Source organism: Fusarium oxysporum, chromosome VIII (genome assembly GCF_013085055.1).
Source record: "Fusarium oxysporum Fo47 chromosome VIII, complete sequence".
NCBI classification, from domain to species: domain Eukaryota; kingdom Fungi; phylum Ascomycota; class Sordariomycetes; order Hypocreales; family Nectriaceae; genus Fusarium; species Fusarium oxysporum.
The window spans coordinates 1,181,390-1,199,050 of NC_072847.1; the positions used below are offsets into that span (position 1 = coordinate 1,181,390).

Sequence of the window (17,661 nt, forward strand, 5' to 3'; positions counted from 1 at the left end):
GAGAACTCTTGTAAACCTTGTCAAGCTTATCAGTGTCACTATGCCCGAAAACTTCAAATCCTCTAGAAGCTCGGCAGATCAATAAATGGCGTTAGAATCCATAAATCTCATACGAACAATCCCATGACACAAACTCAATTACAGCTTTACAACAAATCGGAGATGTATATATCACAACCCCTTGCTATGGCGTGATATATCGCATCTGAGGCACAATCAAGGGCCTGGTCTGACAAACGTGCCGCATGTGGAGCATATCGGCCGCTAAAATCCTCCGACTCAACGACAAAACGTCTTTAAATCTTTTCTTTTTTCTATATTTCGCCTCCCTCACTTGTCGCATACGACAATAGATCATCTCCTCCGCTTCTCCTGTCGTTACACTTGCGCTGTTTTCTGCATTGAGTTGTTACCATGTCTGTCCCTCGTGTAAAGCGTGTGGCGGTCATCGGCGCCGGACCAGCGGGTGCTATTGCGGTTGATGCTTTGGTGCAAGAGAAGACTTTTGATCTTATTAGGGTTTTTGAACGCCGTGAAGGGCCTGGAGGATGTTGGTAAGTTATCAGATTTCTAGTAAAATACCAGATTATATGGTGAGAGAATTTGAGCTGACGATGCAAGGATTGGTGATACAACTCAACCTCCAACAATCTCAAATCTGGCAAAGCTCGCAGATCGTACAGCAGATGAGCAACTGCCCATCCCTGAGACTTTACCAACACTTCTTCCCAAGTCCACGCAACCACGCCATGAAGAATCATCTCTGTACCCATACCTAGAAACCAACGTTGACACATCCACCATGGAGTTCACACAAGAGCCCATCCCCGAAATCCGCAGTGAGAGATCAATCGGGATGCACGGCCCCGAGACGCCCTTTCGGCACTGGAAAGTCATGCGTGACTACATCGCAGGTATCTTGCATCGTAACCACTACGAAGATCTCATCTCGTACAACACCACCGTGGAACATGTTGAGAAGACTGGTGATGAGTGGAAGGTTGTGTTGAGAAAGGAGGGAAAGAAGCAGGATTACTGGTGGAGTGAGACTTTTGATGCTGTGGTTGTGGCGAGCGGTCATTACTGGGTGCCGTATATTCCGGCTGTGGAGGGCTTGGAGCAGTTTGAGAAGACGAGGCCGGGGAGTGTGGTGCACAGCAAGCACTTCCGAGGTCGAGACTCTTTTCACGGCAAGGTAAGTTGTACGACCTTAAGGCAGTGACAGTACTAATTTGCGTGCACAGAGAGTCGTTGTTGTGGGTGCTTCTGTATCAGCGGCTGATATCGCAGTTGATCTCGCCGACACAGCCAAATCACCAATTCACTGCGTCACCATCGGCCACACCACAAACGTCTTCTTTGGCGACACAGCCTTTGACCACCCCAAGATCCAGCAACACCCATCCATCGCCAAAGTCGTCAACCGGACAGTGCACTTCATCGACGGAACCAGCGTTGCAGATGTAGACCACATCATCTTCGGCACAGGCTACAGCTGGACCCTCCCATTCCTCCCCTCCCTCCCCGTCCGCAACAATCGTGTCCCCGGTCTATACCAACACATCGTATGGCAGAAAGATCCGACACTTCTCTTCGTCGGCGCAGTAGGCGCAGGTCTCACGTTCAAGATCTTCGAGTGGCAAGCCGTCTACGCAGCTCGTATCCTCGCAGGCCGAGCGACTGTACCTTCACAGGAGGAGATGCAGAGGTGGGAGGATGAGAGGATACAGACACACGGCGATGGACCAAAGTTCTCTGTTGTGTTTCCGGACTTTGAGGATTACTTTGAGGCGGTGAGGGAGCTTGCGGGTGAGGGTGAGGCAGGGGTGGGACGCAAGTTGCCCAAGTTTAGGAGGGAGTGGTTTAGGAATTTTATAGAGGGTACAGAGTTGAGGAAGGGATTGTGGAGGAGGTGGAATGCGAAGGCGAAGGCGGATCTTGAGAAGGATGGTGTGAAGGCGAGGTTGTAGATGGATTTGGACTGTAGAGTAGATATTGCGTTTGATCTAGATTTAGACGTATAAATAGAGCAGGAATATAGAACTCCGATCAAAGAGCCAGAAATTAACTATATCTGGTCACCATGTTCGGAGCACTGAGTGTCTCGTATACATTAACAAGGTGCTGGAGTTCAAAGTGCTGGAGAGGTTCATGCCTTACCGTCTCTCTTCCCGTTCCAAAAACCAGTGATGCTAGCTATGAGTGCATATCTTTGCGAGAATAAAATATCGAATCAAGGCTCTACGAGGCCACTATATAATATGTATTTCCAGGTTAAACAGCTTAGTTTTAATGAATTTGACGTTGTTATCCGTGGAGCTTACCCCATACCCCGGATTTTCAAGGTGGAGCTTCCAGGGGATGTCATGAACTTGACATGCCGGCAATGAATTTCCATTTAGTAATAGTTTGCTATGATCGAGCCTCTCAAAAACTTGGAGGATAGAGTTACACGAAACAGAAGACGAGGCGTCATTAGTGAGCATGTGGTTTGGGTGTGCACCCCGCATCTTGCCGGAGATCAATAGTGAGCCATGACTTCTGGAAGCTTTCTGACATGAGCTGTAAGAAGATGAAGGTTTACGTTCTGAGATGATAAGAAACGTTGAGCTGTTTAATGTTACTGTTTGAGACATCTGAGCTTTGAATGTTGAATTCTGATCGTAGTTAGGCTTGATAAGCGAGTGCCGAGATGCGAGTTGGTGGAGTATCGGGATCGATGCTTGACTCCACCAAATGTCCACTTGAGCTCTAGAATGTGACCCAGGATATGGATATATAGTTTCTGTTTCCACGTTGAAGAGCACATTATGAGACATTGACCTCAATACGATACAAGCTGTTCATAAGATAGAAGAGTTCAGAACATCGCTCAGACGTATACGTCTCATCTCGGCTTCTAAAGCCTATCTCTTAGGGGAAATAAATAGCTTCACCTCTTATCAGCGTTACGTCGTCACAGTGAACCAAGAATTAGCGTCTGTTAGTGGCTGATAGTGATGCACTTCCCCGCGTTTTTATCTCGTCCAATGGTCCAGGGCCTGGAGATACGTTGCCACGCCCCCCATGTCCCTTCTCGAATCCCCATTAATGACCAACACCTCCATGTTCTTGCGAGGACGATCTTCTCTCCTTTTCATTTCATAGCTCCAACCTCTTTGTTTTCACCAAGTAAAGAGGTGCAAAATGCAGACGAAAACATCAACAAAGACAAATTGCAGAAGAGCTTCAAAGACCAAGAATGGTCCTAATCCACGATCACGCTCAGGTTGTGTTACTTGCAAGGCAAAGCATGTAGGTCAATCTGCTTGTTCTTTTTTGCTTGTTCTGAGAACGCATACTGACTATCCAGACAAAATGCGACGAAACAAGACCCGAGTGTCTGAGATGTATTCGCAAAGGCGTTAAATGCGGCGGGTACTGGAAAGAGTTTAAATGGTCCTTCAAACATCAACCTGGCGAAGTAAACTTTGAGTTCGCGACCCCGACCTCACCAACGTCTTCGCGAAGAAGTTCGACTATGCAACCCGAGCCGTCATTCGTAGCGACACCTTCTGCGGTATTCGATGTTCCGCTAGATACACCTGCTCCAGCGCTGGCTGAGGAGTTGCCAATTGAAGACAACACTTCAATCCTTGGTGACGCGAGTTGGACGACAAGTTCTTGTACCGAGTCGGATAATGATATCTTTGCGCGGTCGAATTCCATCGTTGAAGAGAATCTAAGCGACATGACGGTCCAGAATGTCGAAATGACATCTCAAGCTCTTACGCCGACGAATGAATCTCAATACTTTGAAGGAACGCCGCTCACTGTTGGTCTCATAACCGACACTTCATCCCTCCTCATCAGCAACTGGTTCGAACAAGTCTGTACATTATGGTCTGGTTTCGATTCAGACTTTAACCTCAATCGAAAGCTCGCTCTTGAGCTATGCACGAGTTCACAATCTGTGTTTAGTTCGCTGCAGAGCATGTCTGCTGGATTCTTGTCTACGCGATTACCGCACATGAAGCAATCGGCTATGTATTTCCTGCAAGCGGCCACCGGATCAGTTCTTTCAGAGGCAGAAGAGATTATTCAGAACCCAGCCGTCGATAACATGCCCGCTGGTGCATTATTCTCACTGTTTTGTCTGGGAACGACGGTGTGTTGGGTTGATGCGAGACAATTAGGTCTACCATTCTTCCGATCAGCTCGCAAGATCTTAAATCGCCTCAACCGCCGTATTTCATCACTTTCAGCAAAGGACCTCGAACTTTTATCCTTCTTCAACAGAAGTCTAACATACTGTGAAATGCTCCTCGCAGCAGTTAACCAAGACGACACAGCTCTCGACACCGATGATCCAGTCACAGGCCCTCAAACCGACTCCTCAATGCAACTAGCCGAGCGATACATGGACAACTCACCACACCCGTGGACTGGCATTTCCCCGCTTGCATCTCAGCTCTTCGCACAAGCGATAAGGCTCTGCCGAAGCTTCCGAAGAAATCTGAAACTACCGAAAGAAACAGGGCGGGATTTCCAGCGAGCTCTGGAGGAGATCCAAGAGGCGCAGCGGTTGGAGGAGAAGCTTCTGGGGCTTGAGTTCCAGAATACCCTTTGTGTTGCTAACACGGGAGATTATCGGACACCGTCGCTTCATCTTGCGCAGGTCGCTGAGGCTTATAAACTCGCTGCGTTGCTGCAGCTGTATCAGACGTTCCCGGATCTGGTGGCTTTGCGATTACCGACCGATTCTGTTCATGCGAATAGTCGACATATTCCTTGGGAGGAGTGGATTATTCCGTTGAGTCTCCGTCTTGTTAATGTTTTGGAGCATATTCCGCCCAATTCTGGCACACGCTGTATCCAGCCTTTGCTGTACATCACCGCGAGTACTGGCCTTCGCTACGATACCACGACGATGCTTGACATTTCTACCTCTTCATTCGATACAGGCATCGGCTCGTCAAACTTCCAGACGGATCCCTTCTCTATGGATATGCTAGGTACTTCACCGCCACCTGCCAACCTAATATCCCGCATGTCCCTCGACATTAGTAACGCTCGGCATTTCATCACCGGTCGGCTGAACATGTTGGAGAGCAGTTTACCGCCGAAACCAGTCATGATGGCGAAGGAACTCATCAAAGCGATATGGGATGCTTATGATAGTGAAGCACCTGGGTCGGCTTCGGTGCATTGGGTGGACGTGATGGAGGATAACAACTTGAGATCAATGTTTGGTTAGGTGACTGTAAATAAGATTGTTTATTGGATCAATGTTGGAGTTTATAGGGAGATATCACAGTATGAGTTTAACTTGGGTTACTGGCTTAATTGAGAGCTTCATATATGGAAGCATTCTAATCTATCAGATCCCGCTATCCAAGCCCTTCCCATCTATAGATCGCCCATCTTTCTCGCACCAGTATAAAACGCCAACCCTGTATCCGGCGAAGAGAAAGTAAGCGTAGCGCCATTGGGGATATAAAACACGTCCCCAGCCTTGGCCTCGACCTTTTGGCCCGTCGAGTCCTCAATGACAAAGTTTCCCTCAAGGATGATCTTGCACTCGTCGTACTTGTATGTGTATGTGAGAGGCTCGCCCTTGTTGACGCGGAAAAGGCCCATGGCCAGGGGCTTCTCGGCGCCTTCGGGCGTGGAGTGGATGTCGCCGATGAAAGTGTTTCCGCCTGAGAGAGGGGGGATCTCGAATTTGGATTGAGCTTGGGCGAAGTGCTTGAAGGAGGCCATTTTGATAGTCTTTTGGAGATTGACTTTTAAGGGTTTGTTTAGGTGAAGAGATGGAATGTTTGAGACAGAAGTAGATTGCTTGATGCTAGATACAGACAATCGAGGAAGAGTCCCTTTCATATACCCATCTCTCAAGCCTCATTCCTCCTCGAGATACTTACTCTAGTTTCACACATAAGCGGCGAGGTTAGCCATCACCAAACATTCATTCCCTCTTTGGAGCAATGTTACCGGAGTGTTTGCGGGGAATGATAAGATGGCGATAGCATGGTTTTTCCTATTTGGGTCAAGTTGTCCGGTTCGAAGATTGTGGGGTTTTCGGGAGGCGGAGGTCGCGGGGCGTGGAGCGTCCGTTTGGAGAAGCGATTTCCGGTTTGTGAAATGATAGATACGTAACTTGTTTTTACGAGAGGGAGTGATAGTGGGATGGTGGGTTAAAATGGGTGGTATGGCTGCTAGGAGTGTTGAGGGTTGTGTATATATGTGTTGACTTACACGGTTGTTTCACAGCACAAGTATCTTCTATTGTAATTGCATCTCAAGATAGGTCGCCCTCGCCTTTCTACATGATCATGGACTTTACATTATCCTCCTTCGGCCCTCATGAAGCCGTCATAATCCTCAGCATCATAACAAGCCTCGCCCTTCTCGGCTACAAGCTCAACGACATCATCCAAAGCCGCAAAAGCTTCCGCTACAAAAGCAAACTCCCTCCCGTATCATCAAACTACCAACCCAGCGACTACAAAACCCCCATCCCAGAGCCCTACCCCAACTGGTCCATCGACAAGACCAAGCCCCTTCCCTACAGAGCATTCCGCTATGGCCCTAACTACCAAGTCACCATGGGTCTGCGGACGTGTCCCGTAGAGGAGTGGATTGAGCTGGATAACCACTATCCGAAATACCACGCTGATAAAGCTGCGAGGATCAAGGAGAGGGGGACCAAGTGTGTTGATACGCACCCCGATGCGTATCCTGCTGCTATTGAGCTTCTGCAGGAGTTGGCTGATTATCTACCCGCGAGATATCCGAGTCTTTTTGAACGGACGGCTGTTGGGATCAAGAATAAATGGTCGGGCGAAGACTTCAATATTATTGAGCGTCCACTAGCTGAAGATCCCATGGCCATCTGCGCCCGCCTCATTCAAGACGATCTCGCCATCATGGTCGAGCGTCCTGATGGTCAATACTATCTCCTCGCTGGTGCCATTCTCCTCGCTGGCTTCTGGCGTCTCTCAGATAAATACGGCATGTCCCTCTCCGAGATCCATACATCAGGCGACGTCCCCCATTTCAAGGAAAAGCTCGAGACAGGAATGTGCAAGTTCTTCAAACGCCTGCGCCCAGAAACAGTGTACAACCGCAACAACTACTTCCTCCAAGTCGACGACAGTCTAGCCTGGAGCTGGAGTATCGGCAGTGAAGACGCACCCTCTGTGAGCTGGAGCACCGCTGAGAAGGACAAGGCGATTGAGCACCACATGTTTCGCTCTGAGCGACAGTCTCTGAGGCGGTTGCCAAAGACTGGTGGTGTGGTGTTTACCATTCGAACGTATTTTCACCCTGTGACGGAGATTGCGCAGGAGGATCATGTTCCCGGGAGATTGGCGAGTGCGGTTAGGAGTTGGGATGACAAGGTTGCGAACTACAAGGGGAAGCAGAAGTATGGTGAGGTGCTGTTGGAGTATCTTGATAGAGAGCATGAGAAGCAGTTGGCGAGGGGGTTGGATGTTGAGAAGGAGGGTGAGATTAGGAAATACCCTTGGTAGATGGCCATTCTGAGTTGATCGAGCAATCTTATGTCTGTTATGCAGTATTTCGATAGATGACCTAGCCATAAACGAAGCATTCATTTGAACTTTTACAATAAAAATTCTCATGACGAAGATGAACACTCATTGTTAATGCTCAACTTGTTCAACCTTTCTGAGTCTCCTCTTTCCCAGCTGCGTGCTTATCAACTTGTCGAATGAAGCTATCACAAGTTATCGAGCTCAGAGATTACAAAATGCATAAGAAATAAATTAAATACTGCTATATAAGATCGTCACTCAATTGACAGTCCACTTCCTCTCCCACCCTGGGAAGAACGGATTCTCCGCCAATGTAGTAACCTCCCAATCCTTCGGGATCAAACCCTTCTCAATCTGCTCCCTCTCCCATTTCCTCAGCGTCGGCTTCGTAATATGCTCAACATGCCATGTCCCCTTGTACTTCATAATATTCTCTTTGCCCTCATTCAACACCTTCAAGACCAGAGAGGGAACGTGCGGCTCATCTCTGAACTCGGTCATTGGCGTGAATAAGGCCTTGAAGTTGAAGACGATAGCGCCTGAAAGAGGTAGGCGACGCAGGGTCTGCCAGTCAACTCGAAGGGAGATGTCTTCTTCGGTAAGAGAGGGGTTTTGAACTTCTCGAGTCTTGAACTCGGGGTCTTCGGAGGGGATGAAGAGCGGTTGACCGACTTCGAGACCCCAGGACCCGCGCTGGATGGGACTGTTGGTAGGCATTTTTGTGAAGAATCTGTCATCTAGTTAGCAACGTATCAATGTGGCAGGCTGAAAGCTGACGTACCGGTCCATGCTAAACTCCATCTTCTCCTTGTAATCAGGCACAGGGGCGTGTATCTCTGGCAATCCCAGTCCAATCTTCTCACTCAGTTTCCATCCGACAGAAGAACAAATCACGCCAGCTCTGAAACAATACCGTCCTGTCGCAGGATCCCGCAGTGTGAGTGCAAAGTCCTCGGGGACGTGGTTGAGAAGGAAGAGCAAGGGCTCGGTCTCATCAAGATCTTCCTTGACTGCCAGAATGTGATTGACAAATACTTTGCCGTGGAGTTCAAATGCTTGGGGATACCGCGCGCAGAGGAACTGAATCACCATCTCCATGAGCTCTTTACATGCTAGCTCAGAGCCGGGTAAGGCCTGCAGGACATCTTTGCCGTGTTTTGCGTAGAGGCTTTGTCGCTGGGCGACGCGTTCGCGATATGTGTTCTCTATCTCTAGCCAGAAGTCTGGATCCATCTTCTTCAACGCTTTAAATGGTGTCAGTCATTCGTCGCTGTATTCGAGGCTATGGAGTAGCACTTACACATGGTCTGGTGATAAGCCCACCGGAATGGGCGATATGGTCTCGGCATTGCCTTGTCGACATTGAAGCTTTTGAGAGGCTCTGGTAAGGGAACACCTGACAGCTTTGCATAGTCCGGGAAGTCTCCGAGTCGTCTGATCTCACCAACACTGAAGCTGGTGAAGTTGAATGTGCTGGGATTGGCATGACGATAGTCCTCATCCAGTCTCAGAAGAGGTTTTGATGCCACAGAAAGGTCAACATCGTCAGAGCCAAAGCCTGGCGATATCTCAGGGAGAGCGTGTCTTTGCGATGGAGGATAGACAGTAGTATAATCTACTGGAGCAGTCTTCTTTACAGGTTCTGGTGGGGGAGATGATGGATACGCATATCGATTAAGAGCCTTTCGCTTGTACACAAGAGTATGAGCCAAGAGACCCAAACACGCACAAGCACTGGCACAAAACGATACCACAAGTACAGTATGAACCGTATTAGGATGAAGACTTTCTGAAAAGACAAGCATGATGAAGAATATCCTTCACAAGCAAACAATGGTATTGAATAGTTACAGAGTCACGATCATCTACACAGCAGCCTTCTTTTTCTTTATGCCATACCTGTTTCTACGTCAAGCATATCGTCAAGATAAACGCCAGCGAAACCCAAATCTGGTTACATTTCGAGGACGCCTGCGGGTTAACATAACCCTTTTGGGATGGTCGAATGAGAGTCGAAACGCGGGGTACAGTAGCGTTATCGCGGGTAAGGGTGACGTAGGATTGATAAGTCCCAAGATAGGGGACGTATCTACGACACGGATGGGGAAATGCTTTGCGGTTGTGGTGGGTGGGGTTGGGCTTCTTATCGTGATGTTGTTGATGTTGACTGGGTCAGATGATGCTGTGTATGCTTCTGTAGCTGGACAAACACTCCGATACCCGTTCTGGATATGCATGTCCAGGTCATTTGGATAATTCCGCGTTGTATGTCCTATAATTTCATAGCGGAAAGTGTTATGGTGTTAGTTTGACCTTGTGACTGGACTTGGGTAAGTGTTGGCTAACCCTTCACATCCATCCCTTTATCAGATATTGACGCCAATCAGTAGTGGAGTTGTATACAAGTTGCCCAGTCTTTCAGAGAGATGAATCTATTCTTAGCTGTAGCTAGTATCATGGCGAACCAATAAAATCATCCGAGTATATAGCTGTTTTGTCTCAAGGATGGAAGCGGCCAATAAGTTGATGGAATCCTCACACAACCCAACTTGTTTGAAATAGCTCGGCCGTCTCTTGATTTATAAGAAATATTGAGTGATATGTTCCATTACGTTTACAATTCGCGGCATTGTTGTACGGCTCACTTTGAGTGAGCTTTCTGAAGTACCGCATATTGATCAATGATTGACAATGTCTCTGTATTCATGGATTGACTAGCCATAACTCATCTAGTCATTCCGTAAGATGGAAGAATTTGGATGTATTTAATTTGAAAATAAACCAAGATACTATGTTGAATATTTGTCCCAATCTTTGCATGATAGAATTATATATGCACAACTTTTATAGCACAAACTCGAAGACCCACCGAGAGTTGTTCAGTGAGTATTGAACTACTGATTTACATAAAACCTCAACTCGGGAACTCATTACACCTGATTTTATTTGAAAGATCGGAATAGTAGTGCAGCTTACCATCACACATGTCGGAGATACAGTTAATACATCCCTGACGGGGATAGTGCTTATGTCCGCACGTCATGCAATTATATAGGGTTCTGACATTCATAACAAATCTTACGTGTTCTTCAACCTTCATCTTCCCTCTTGCAACATCAGAAACCCCAGAAATCTTCAGGAATCCTCAAAATGTGGGACACTTTCTTCTACCGCGGCGCCTTCGTCATCTCCGCCATACCTGGCCTCATCGGCATCAACTCAATGCTCCGACCGGAAGCCACCCTCAAGATCGTCAAATTCCCCATCCCGGCCGATCCTCAGAGCCGTAAGACCTGCCTATCCCTCGCACGTCTGCAAGGCGCACGCAACATTGTCGTCTCTTACCTCTTCATCAACAACGCCTTGACCGGAGACAAGAAACTTATGGGAATGGGATTACTTGGAGCCCTTTTCATGCTGGCCACTGATGGATTCGTGAGCAAATCTCTTATTGGGGGAAATGAGTGGTTTCATTGGGGATACATACCCGTTTTTGTTGCTTTTATCGGTGGTTTGCTGTATTCAGAGTGAGGGATGTTAGTGCATGGTTAGCAATGGGCGATGGCGGACTTCTAGCCTTAAATCTCATATACCATCGATACTTGAAGGAGCGGACCACGTCTCAATTGAAGATGATACTTCTTTTCTCGCCTTATCTTGTTAACGCTGCTTCAACGGAGGAGACGAGGGTTGAAACTGTAAAGGACGCTTTGGCTATATTGCTCTTTGAAATGAAACTTTTGTTATCTGGCACTTTGATGATTTATCTATAGCCCAGCCACTTCTGCTTAGCTGAGTCAGATAATTCAATCCTGAAACCCGTCCGTGTTGGTTCTTTGTTGTTGAACAATTCGGTTTCTAATAGTTGTTTTTATATCAACTTTATTGACCTCTGTACTGACTGAGCTTTGATAGAATTGTATCTAATAATGATAACTATTTCCAGTCGGAAGGCTATAGGTATTTAGACTCTATTCCAGCATACTATCGTAAAGAAAGTCCATTCATGGCCAGACTATCCTTCAAGGACCACTACCTACGACTTCAACATACCATACAGAGACTGAACCAGTTAATCGATCACCGAGACATACCTGTCGCTGGAAGGTAAAGCAGAAAACCTCTTTGTTGCACTTAGATGACTGTCCCATCGGAATTCCACCCTGTTATTTCATCACCATGACTCCCTAGCCTTAAAAGAGCTATGACGACTGGGAGTATGCGTGAGCAAGACAACACAGTTGGTACCTGCTTCTCACTTCAAGACCGAATCTCTGCCAATAACAGCTCCAAATCGAAGAACTCCTCCTCATCCTCCGGTGATAAACCTTCTGAAGACGGCAACGGCAACTCCAGAGATGGGCTCAAGTCCACTGGCGTCATTTCGAGTTCTGAAGCAAGCGTCTTATCCAGACAGACAGTCGTCCACCATAGCCGAAGCATGTGCTCTTTGGTGATGCATCGGCTTTTACTGTCTTGCCGCTCCGAAATCTTGGGTTGGTATATTTCTGGATCGTCAAGTTGGAGTAGCCTTGATAGTGCTACGCTCTGGCTGATGTAAATGACAGCTGCCTTCGGGCGATTTGTAAAGTGACAGTAATAAGTCTATGCAACGGTCAGCTACTTCTCATGGCTCCTCTGGAACAGAAACATTGGCTTACCATGAGATTTAATGTCTCGAGGTTCTCCAATGTTAGAGTCTCTGAGATGATGAACAAAGACACAGCTTGTCCAAAAAGATCTAACGGAGTTGAAGGTTGATTGAAATCCCATGGGTCATTTGTCTCTTCAGACTCTTGTTTTGGCTCCTTCTCCAGAGCTTGGCCCAGAGCCAAAACAAGGGACAGTTGGCAGAACCAATTTCTATCGTCGACGTAACTTGTAGGCTGGGAGTATGTCTGCCGTATCCGATCTCTAAACCGTTGACGGAGAAACCAGTGATATTCACTGTTTGCTCCTTCAAAGATACGTAAAAGATGCATAGCTTGCTTTTCTGATGGAAGCTTTACTAACATCTGAGACCCTAAAAAGGAAATTTTGAATCAGTCTATTTTCTGTTTTAGGGTGTTTTCATTGTTCCACTCACCTCCATCCTCAGATTTCAGACGAAAAGGAACAAATTCACCGGCTTCACCCACTCGCAGTTGCTGACATGATTCTGTCTGTATATATGGGTGTAGTAAGGCAGAAATATCTGTCAGCTTTTGTATAAAGATTTCTGCTGGGCAAAGTTCTTTTATATGACTCGCTTCAGTTGTAGGAGAGAATTGGCTTGTATCGGAAAGCGCCGTTGAATCGTCCGCTCCAGCCAAGAAGCTGAACTGACTATTTATATTGGCCTTTTCTTCGATATCACGAAGATAACTCTCTGGCACTGTGATGAATTTGTCTTTCTTTGGATATACGCATTCTCTATTTCGTTGAATGCACCGGTGACATGGAATATCTACATATGATCAACAATGGCTTTGGATGGACAAATTGAAATACGCACCTCCACTGCATTTTAACTTTTGAGAATGGCATGCCGTGCAGGCCACGAGCTTGCGACCCTGAAATTTGCCCATGTTTAGTGCGGTGTGATAAGTACCGAGATGCCGGATAATGACGAGTCACATATGTGATACTCCACTAGGAAACCTCGAGTCCCTTGTAAGAGCCACCAAATGGTCATGCAAGTTAATAAACAAATCGGTGTTTACTTGGAAGAATAAAAAGCAAAACTGAGACCATTTGCGGCTTTATACGAAAACAACTCCATGACTGGTAAATGACCCAATGGATCAAGATTGGCCGCTTGCAGTGCCCTATAGGTACTTAACTAAGGTAAGTACCGTAACAGTCAACTCAGACGCCGTAGTGCTACCGACGGGCGGGCATTCACGGCATTGGGTTACAGATCCTCCGTCTAAAACGGGTAGTAAACTTCCATTCCCTCAGTCAATGAGGAAATTAACTCAAACATCGCCACGGAGAAGATGAAGTGAGAAAACAGAGCCACCAGAGGAAACAACGCTAAATCTCAAGATAGCTCAAACTTTAGCGTTCCCACGTAGATCCATACAAGCGGATCTCTCCAACTAACTAGTGCATTGTCATGTGATGATTTCTATTCCCTGTCTAGGCCTACATTGGCGGATCTATTGTTTGAAGATTCCCAGCCGTGAGATGTGAGTAAACTAAATATCTACTACATCTACACCCCCTAGAGACGACTACGGCTCCACGTCCAAGGCAGCTTTCCATCCGCTGGAGCATTTCTCCCCTTCCAACCCGTCAACTCGTTCAAGTCTCTGCGGGGAAAGGGATGAGGATCTTGGAAATCATCGGGCTTCTTTCCGAACTTCCAGCTCCAGAGATTCTTGAGGCCTGAATCGAGGGAATCCTCTAAAAGGTCGACTACGTACTTTCCAATGATTGGGAGAAACTTGAACCCGTGGTTTGAGCCAGCTGTGGCTATGTAGAGATTCTTTGTGTCGGGATAAGGGCAGATGCGGAAGTTGAGGTCTGAGGCCATGCCGTCCCTGTAAAGTTGTTAGGTATAAGTGGTTTGATAAGGAGGATTATTTACCAGCATTGACGAGTGTGGACAAAGGGTCGATCTGCGAGCTCAGGGATCATTTCTCGAACAAACTTTCGAATCTCGACTTCGAGTTCCCTGGGGCATCCATCGAAAGGATAGTCACCCACTGAATGTAAGACTGAAGCGCCGGAGTGTACATGGTTGAAATAGTTGGTCACAAGCCGAACACTGCATAGCTTGATGAGGCCGTTCTCGTCGGGAGGAAAGATGATGCCTATCCAACATTAGCACTCCAATCATCCCAAGTTTCAGTGTCAAATACCCTGCTCAAAGTCATCAATGATGGGAATGTCCTTGTACTTTTCAATCTCATGTGGCTCCAGCTTCATCACACAGATTACCGAAGTCTCCGCTCTGACATCAGTTCTAGCTCCCTCGACAAGAGCCGGGAGACCTGCTCCAGCTGCGACAATGACCTTATCGGCGCGATGAATCTCCCCGTTAGCGGCGACGGCACCCTTGCAGGTTCCATCCTCGTATACGAGCTCATTGATCTGACCAGCATGGCCGGTGATGTACTTTGCGCCATTCTTCTCTGCAGCTTTGGCCATGCAGAGAAGGGCTTGGCCTGAGGGGACCTAGAGCAAGTCAGTATTGAGAATCGATAGATATGGAGTGTTGATGTTACCCAACCAGCCTGAGGGCTGTACAGATTAGTCCAGCCCGGGAACTCCCCAGTCAGAGCAGGCCACTTCTCTCTAATCCTCTCAACATCCAGATACTCCACTCCCTGTCTCCCCTTCTTCTCGGCCAAATCCTTAGCGTTCTCCAACCATTGATTCGTCTCCTCATGCCCACCCATGATCCATCCCGACTCGCGATACAGGCCCTTGAAGAGAGAGTCTGGATCTTTCCACACGCCAAGGGTCTCGAGACCGAGCTGGGCGTAGTACGGGTTGGGATAGTCTGCACGGATAACCTTGTTCAGGTCAGTGCCGGCTGAGTCGCGAGATGGGGCCGCGAAACGATCGACCACTGTGACGTTGGTGTAGCCGCGTTGGATGAGATGGTATGCGGTTGAGGTTCCGAAGACACCTCCGCCGATGATGAGAACAGATGGTTTACTCATGGTGAGGCAACTTGGAGAATAGGTGAGGTGATTCTAGTTGATGTCTTTTAGTTGTGTTCTACGAGATACAGGTGAATATTTATAGCCTTGAGCTGCGAGGCTGCGATGATTTGCTCGACCTTTAGCGAGTTTCCATGATTCACTATCAATTCTGTCTGATAGCCTAAGTAAGAAAATCTCTGGTCTTGTTTTCTCATTCCTCCGCACTCCCCCGCAAACAATAAAGTTTGCGGTATCTCCAACACCCCCCTGAGAGATAACATTATGTACACTCTCAGCCTTAGCGTACAGCCAATCCTTGGCGACGAATATTAACATCGGACCACCGAGCGCTAGACGCCGAGGCCCAGAATGATCATCTCTTGACGTCGGGTGTTGCTCGAAAAGAGAACCCCACCGACATGGATCTCCGGCACAGCCTGCATTAGTGGCCGAACTGACACTAACTTACACGCATTAGTTTAATTTGCAAGGAGGGTTACGATGATGGAGTGTCTTTTGGGAGGGGGATTCGGTAATGTTGTGTATAATTCGCAAGGAATACTTTATGAGTTTAGTGGTCTTGACCAGGGGCCTTGGGCCAAGATGATGCGGTAAATGGTTGGCGTTCGTCTCGGTTGTTGAGCTTGAGTAGATATCATCTCTTTTCCGGGGAGAAGAGAGGGGAGGGGATTTGATTGGCTGATGGCCATGATGTTTTCTCTGTTGCGCGATGTCAGATGGAAAAGATATCACATTCAGATCTTGTGGCGAATTTGAGATGCAGGGTCTTTTCTTGCAGCCGATTTCTTTCGTCATTGGGAAGGGTTTGTTCACTAACTAAAATCGCAAAGACATCAAGGTCCACGGAGAACAAAGAGAGGTTGCTGAGAATACATATGCTTAAGTCGGTGGGCAACTGTGACCGTGACTGTTTAACTACAAAGCATGAGATGGGATGCTCAAAAACAGATGGCTTAATGTAAGCATCGCTTGACAAACTGATATCTAACCGCCCAAGCTGTCAGAACCGGGACTAAACATCCGCTGTCAGTTGTTGTCTCTTCAGCCTCCCCTCTCAAAAAGTGACCTGTCCTATTCCCAACAGCCGCGTTCCAGACCCCCAAACAACGTGGCAACCGGGAGTCACCAGGTACAAGGTGACGTAGCAAAAGCACGTTTAACCGTGAATTATCGTAGCATGCGTCAGAAATCCGTCCAACTTTTGCAAGGGTGGGCTATGGCTATGCATCACGAGTCCCGCCCTTACATCTCACCGGGGTGGAAACACGGTCTGTGCGACCAAAGCCCAGAGCAAGATTATTTTTCATGTGCCGAAATCGTGTAGGTGTTTGTTGATCCCCCAGGGCCCAAGCAAGATTGACGTTTTGTATGCTACTGTAGGATAGGGTTGTATTTGGGAGGTACCCTTGCTTGGATGGTGGAATGACTCTTGAGACTTGGCGGAAAGCATGGTAACGGTTTGAGACATGATTCGTGAAATCACACTTTATAGGTGATATCATGTTTTCTATTCGGTGACAAATGATGGAAGTGATTGAGATAACTACTTATATTTTGATGCCTAATGATAGAGGCAGTCGCAGAGAACAAAACAGGGAGACAATACCCCTGAAGTCAAGCCACTGACATCCAATGACAACAATGCACCACAAACATTCTGAAACCCGTACCTCAAAAGCCACTGACATTCAAGATCTGCAAGACATGCAACAAAAATTGCTTCTCCCGAGAAGAATTCATCAAAAATCAAGCTTCCATAACAATTCCATTCTTCTCGTATCGCCCACCCTGTCAATGTCAAGTGTGTCGCCTGTCACTGTTATCTCTTTACTTTTTCCTCCTGTAGGTGTGGATGCACCGGCAACTAAGCCCATCCATTCGGCGTATTTTTATCTCTCATGGATACCGAACCATTGTTTCGGGTGCATTAGCGCCAATGTCTCTCTTTTTTTTTTTTTTTTTCCCCTCCCCCTCTGTTCACCGCATATTTTAATTTGCTTTCCTTTGTGTTACCCCAAACTTGACTTTCCCGGATGCCTTTGCCGGTAAAACATATCGTCAGATCATCTTTTTTTGGTGCGTGTCCCTTCTTTTTGTTTCGGACTTGGCCGATGCGGGAAGAGACAAGATGGGGGGAGTTTCACTGCGTATTTCCACTCTCTCTTCGGTCAACTATCTTGGCGACATCTACAGTTCCATTATAGACTAATTAAAAGATAGACCGATGGCTCCTTAGGAGATATCGCGGGGAAGAGGGGCCAATAGCTCCGAATACTCGGGATTAACAATCACTCACTGATGTCATTGTTAATAATGCCAGATAAACATGTCAGTTTTTTTTACCCTCTCTCTCACTTCCACTTTCTCTTGGCGATGTCTCAGTCAGACGAGTCAAAATGCCACTTTCAAGTCCCGGCTTATTTCCTTTTTTATTTTTTTTTCAACCAAGGGTGCAGGTGGGCTGTTTC

General features: G+C 47.3%; 8 protein-coding genes across 8 annotated transcripts; 4 read left to right on the forward strand and 4 right to left on the reverse strand.

The window, feature by feature from the left end:
* The first annotated feature begins 304 nt into the window (after positions 1–304).
* On the forward strand, positions 305–2,197 carry FOBCDRAFT_229054 (uncharacterized protein). Its single transcript, XM_031188831.3, has 4 exons — positions 305–554; positions 622–1,195; positions 1,245–2,103; positions 2,161–2,197. The coding sequence occupies exons 1-3, from the start codon at positions 415–417 to the stop codon at positions 1,968–1,970; spliced, it is 1,440 nt and encodes a 479-aa protein (XP_031036096.2). The 5' UTR covers positions 305–414; the 3' UTR covers positions 1,971–2,103; positions 2,161–2,197.
* A 1,107-nt stretch (positions 2,198–3,304) lies between these two features.
* On the forward strand, positions 3,305–5,313 carry FOBCDRAFT_229055 (fungal-specific transcription factor domain-containing protein). Its single transcript, XM_031188830.3, has one exon. The coding sequence runs from the start codon at positions 3,521–3,523 to the stop codon at positions 5,234–5,236; it is 1,716 nt and encodes a 571-aa protein (XP_031036095.3). The 5' UTR covers positions 3,305–3,520; the 3' UTR covers positions 5,237–5,313.
* FOBCDRAFT_229056 (RmlC-like cupin domain-containing protein) lies at positions 5,299–5,855 on the reverse strand. The gene has a single exon (XM_031188829.3). It carries the CDS (start codon positions 5,740–5,742, stop codon positions 5,389–5,391), a length of 354 nt encoding a protein of 117 aa, XP_031036094.2. The 5' UTR covers positions 5,743–5,855; the 3' UTR covers positions 5,299–5,388.
* A 453-nt stretch (positions 5,856–6,308) lies between these two features.
* Positions 6,309–7,514, forward strand: FOBCDRAFT_141060 (uncharacterized protein; the record flags this gene model as incomplete). Its single annotated transcript, XM_031188828.3, has 1 exon — positions 6,309–7,514. One exon carries the CDS (start codon positions 6,309–6,311, stop codon positions 7,512–7,514), a length of 1,206 nt encoding a protein of 401 aa, XP_031036093.3.
* Positions 7,515–7,796: 282 nt separating this feature from the next.
* Positions 7,797–9,343, reverse strand: FOBCDRAFT_187500 (uncharacterized protein; the record flags this gene model as incomplete). Its single annotated transcript, XM_031188827.2, has 3 exons — positions 7,797–8,268; positions 8,320–8,782; positions 8,839–9,343. 3 exons carry the CDS (start codon positions 9,341–9,343, stop codon positions 7,797–7,799), a joined length of 1,440 nt encoding a protein of 479 aa, XP_031036092.2.
* A 1,272-nt stretch (positions 9,344–10,615) lies between these two features.
* On the forward strand, positions 10,616–11,360 carry FOBCDRAFT_229057 (uncharacterized protein). The gene has a single exon (XM_031188826.3). The coding sequence runs from the start codon at positions 10,689–10,691 to the stop codon at positions 11,067–11,069; it is 381 nt and encodes a 126-aa protein (XP_031036091.1). The 5' UTR covers positions 10,616–10,688; the 3' UTR covers positions 11,070–11,360.
* Positions 11,361–11,798: 438 nt separating this feature from the next.
* Positions 11,799–13,105, reverse strand: FOBCDRAFT_263097 (uncharacterized protein; the record flags this gene model as incomplete). Its single annotated transcript, XM_054706473.2, has 4 exons — positions 11,799–12,143; positions 12,200–12,561; positions 12,625–12,984; positions 13,033–13,105. The coding sequence occupies 4 exons, from the start codon at positions 13,103–13,105 to the stop codon at positions 11,799–11,801; spliced, it is 1,140 nt and encodes a 379-aa protein (XP_054562448.2).
* A 525-nt stretch (positions 13,106–13,630) lies between these two features.
* On the reverse strand, positions 13,631–15,233 carry FOBCDRAFT_252172 (FAD dependent oxidoreductase). The gene is made up of 4 exons (XM_054706474.2): positions 14,750–15,233; positions 14,384–14,699; positions 14,110–14,335; positions 13,631–14,062 (listed from the first exon to the last, which is right to left on the reverse strand). Exons 1-4 carry the CDS (start codon positions 15,188–15,190, stop codon positions 13,744–13,746), a joined length of 1,302 nt encoding a protein of 433 aa, XP_054562449.1. The 5' UTR covers positions 15,191–15,233; the 3' UTR covers positions 13,631–13,743.
* Positions 15,234–17,661: the final 2,428 nt, after the last annotated feature.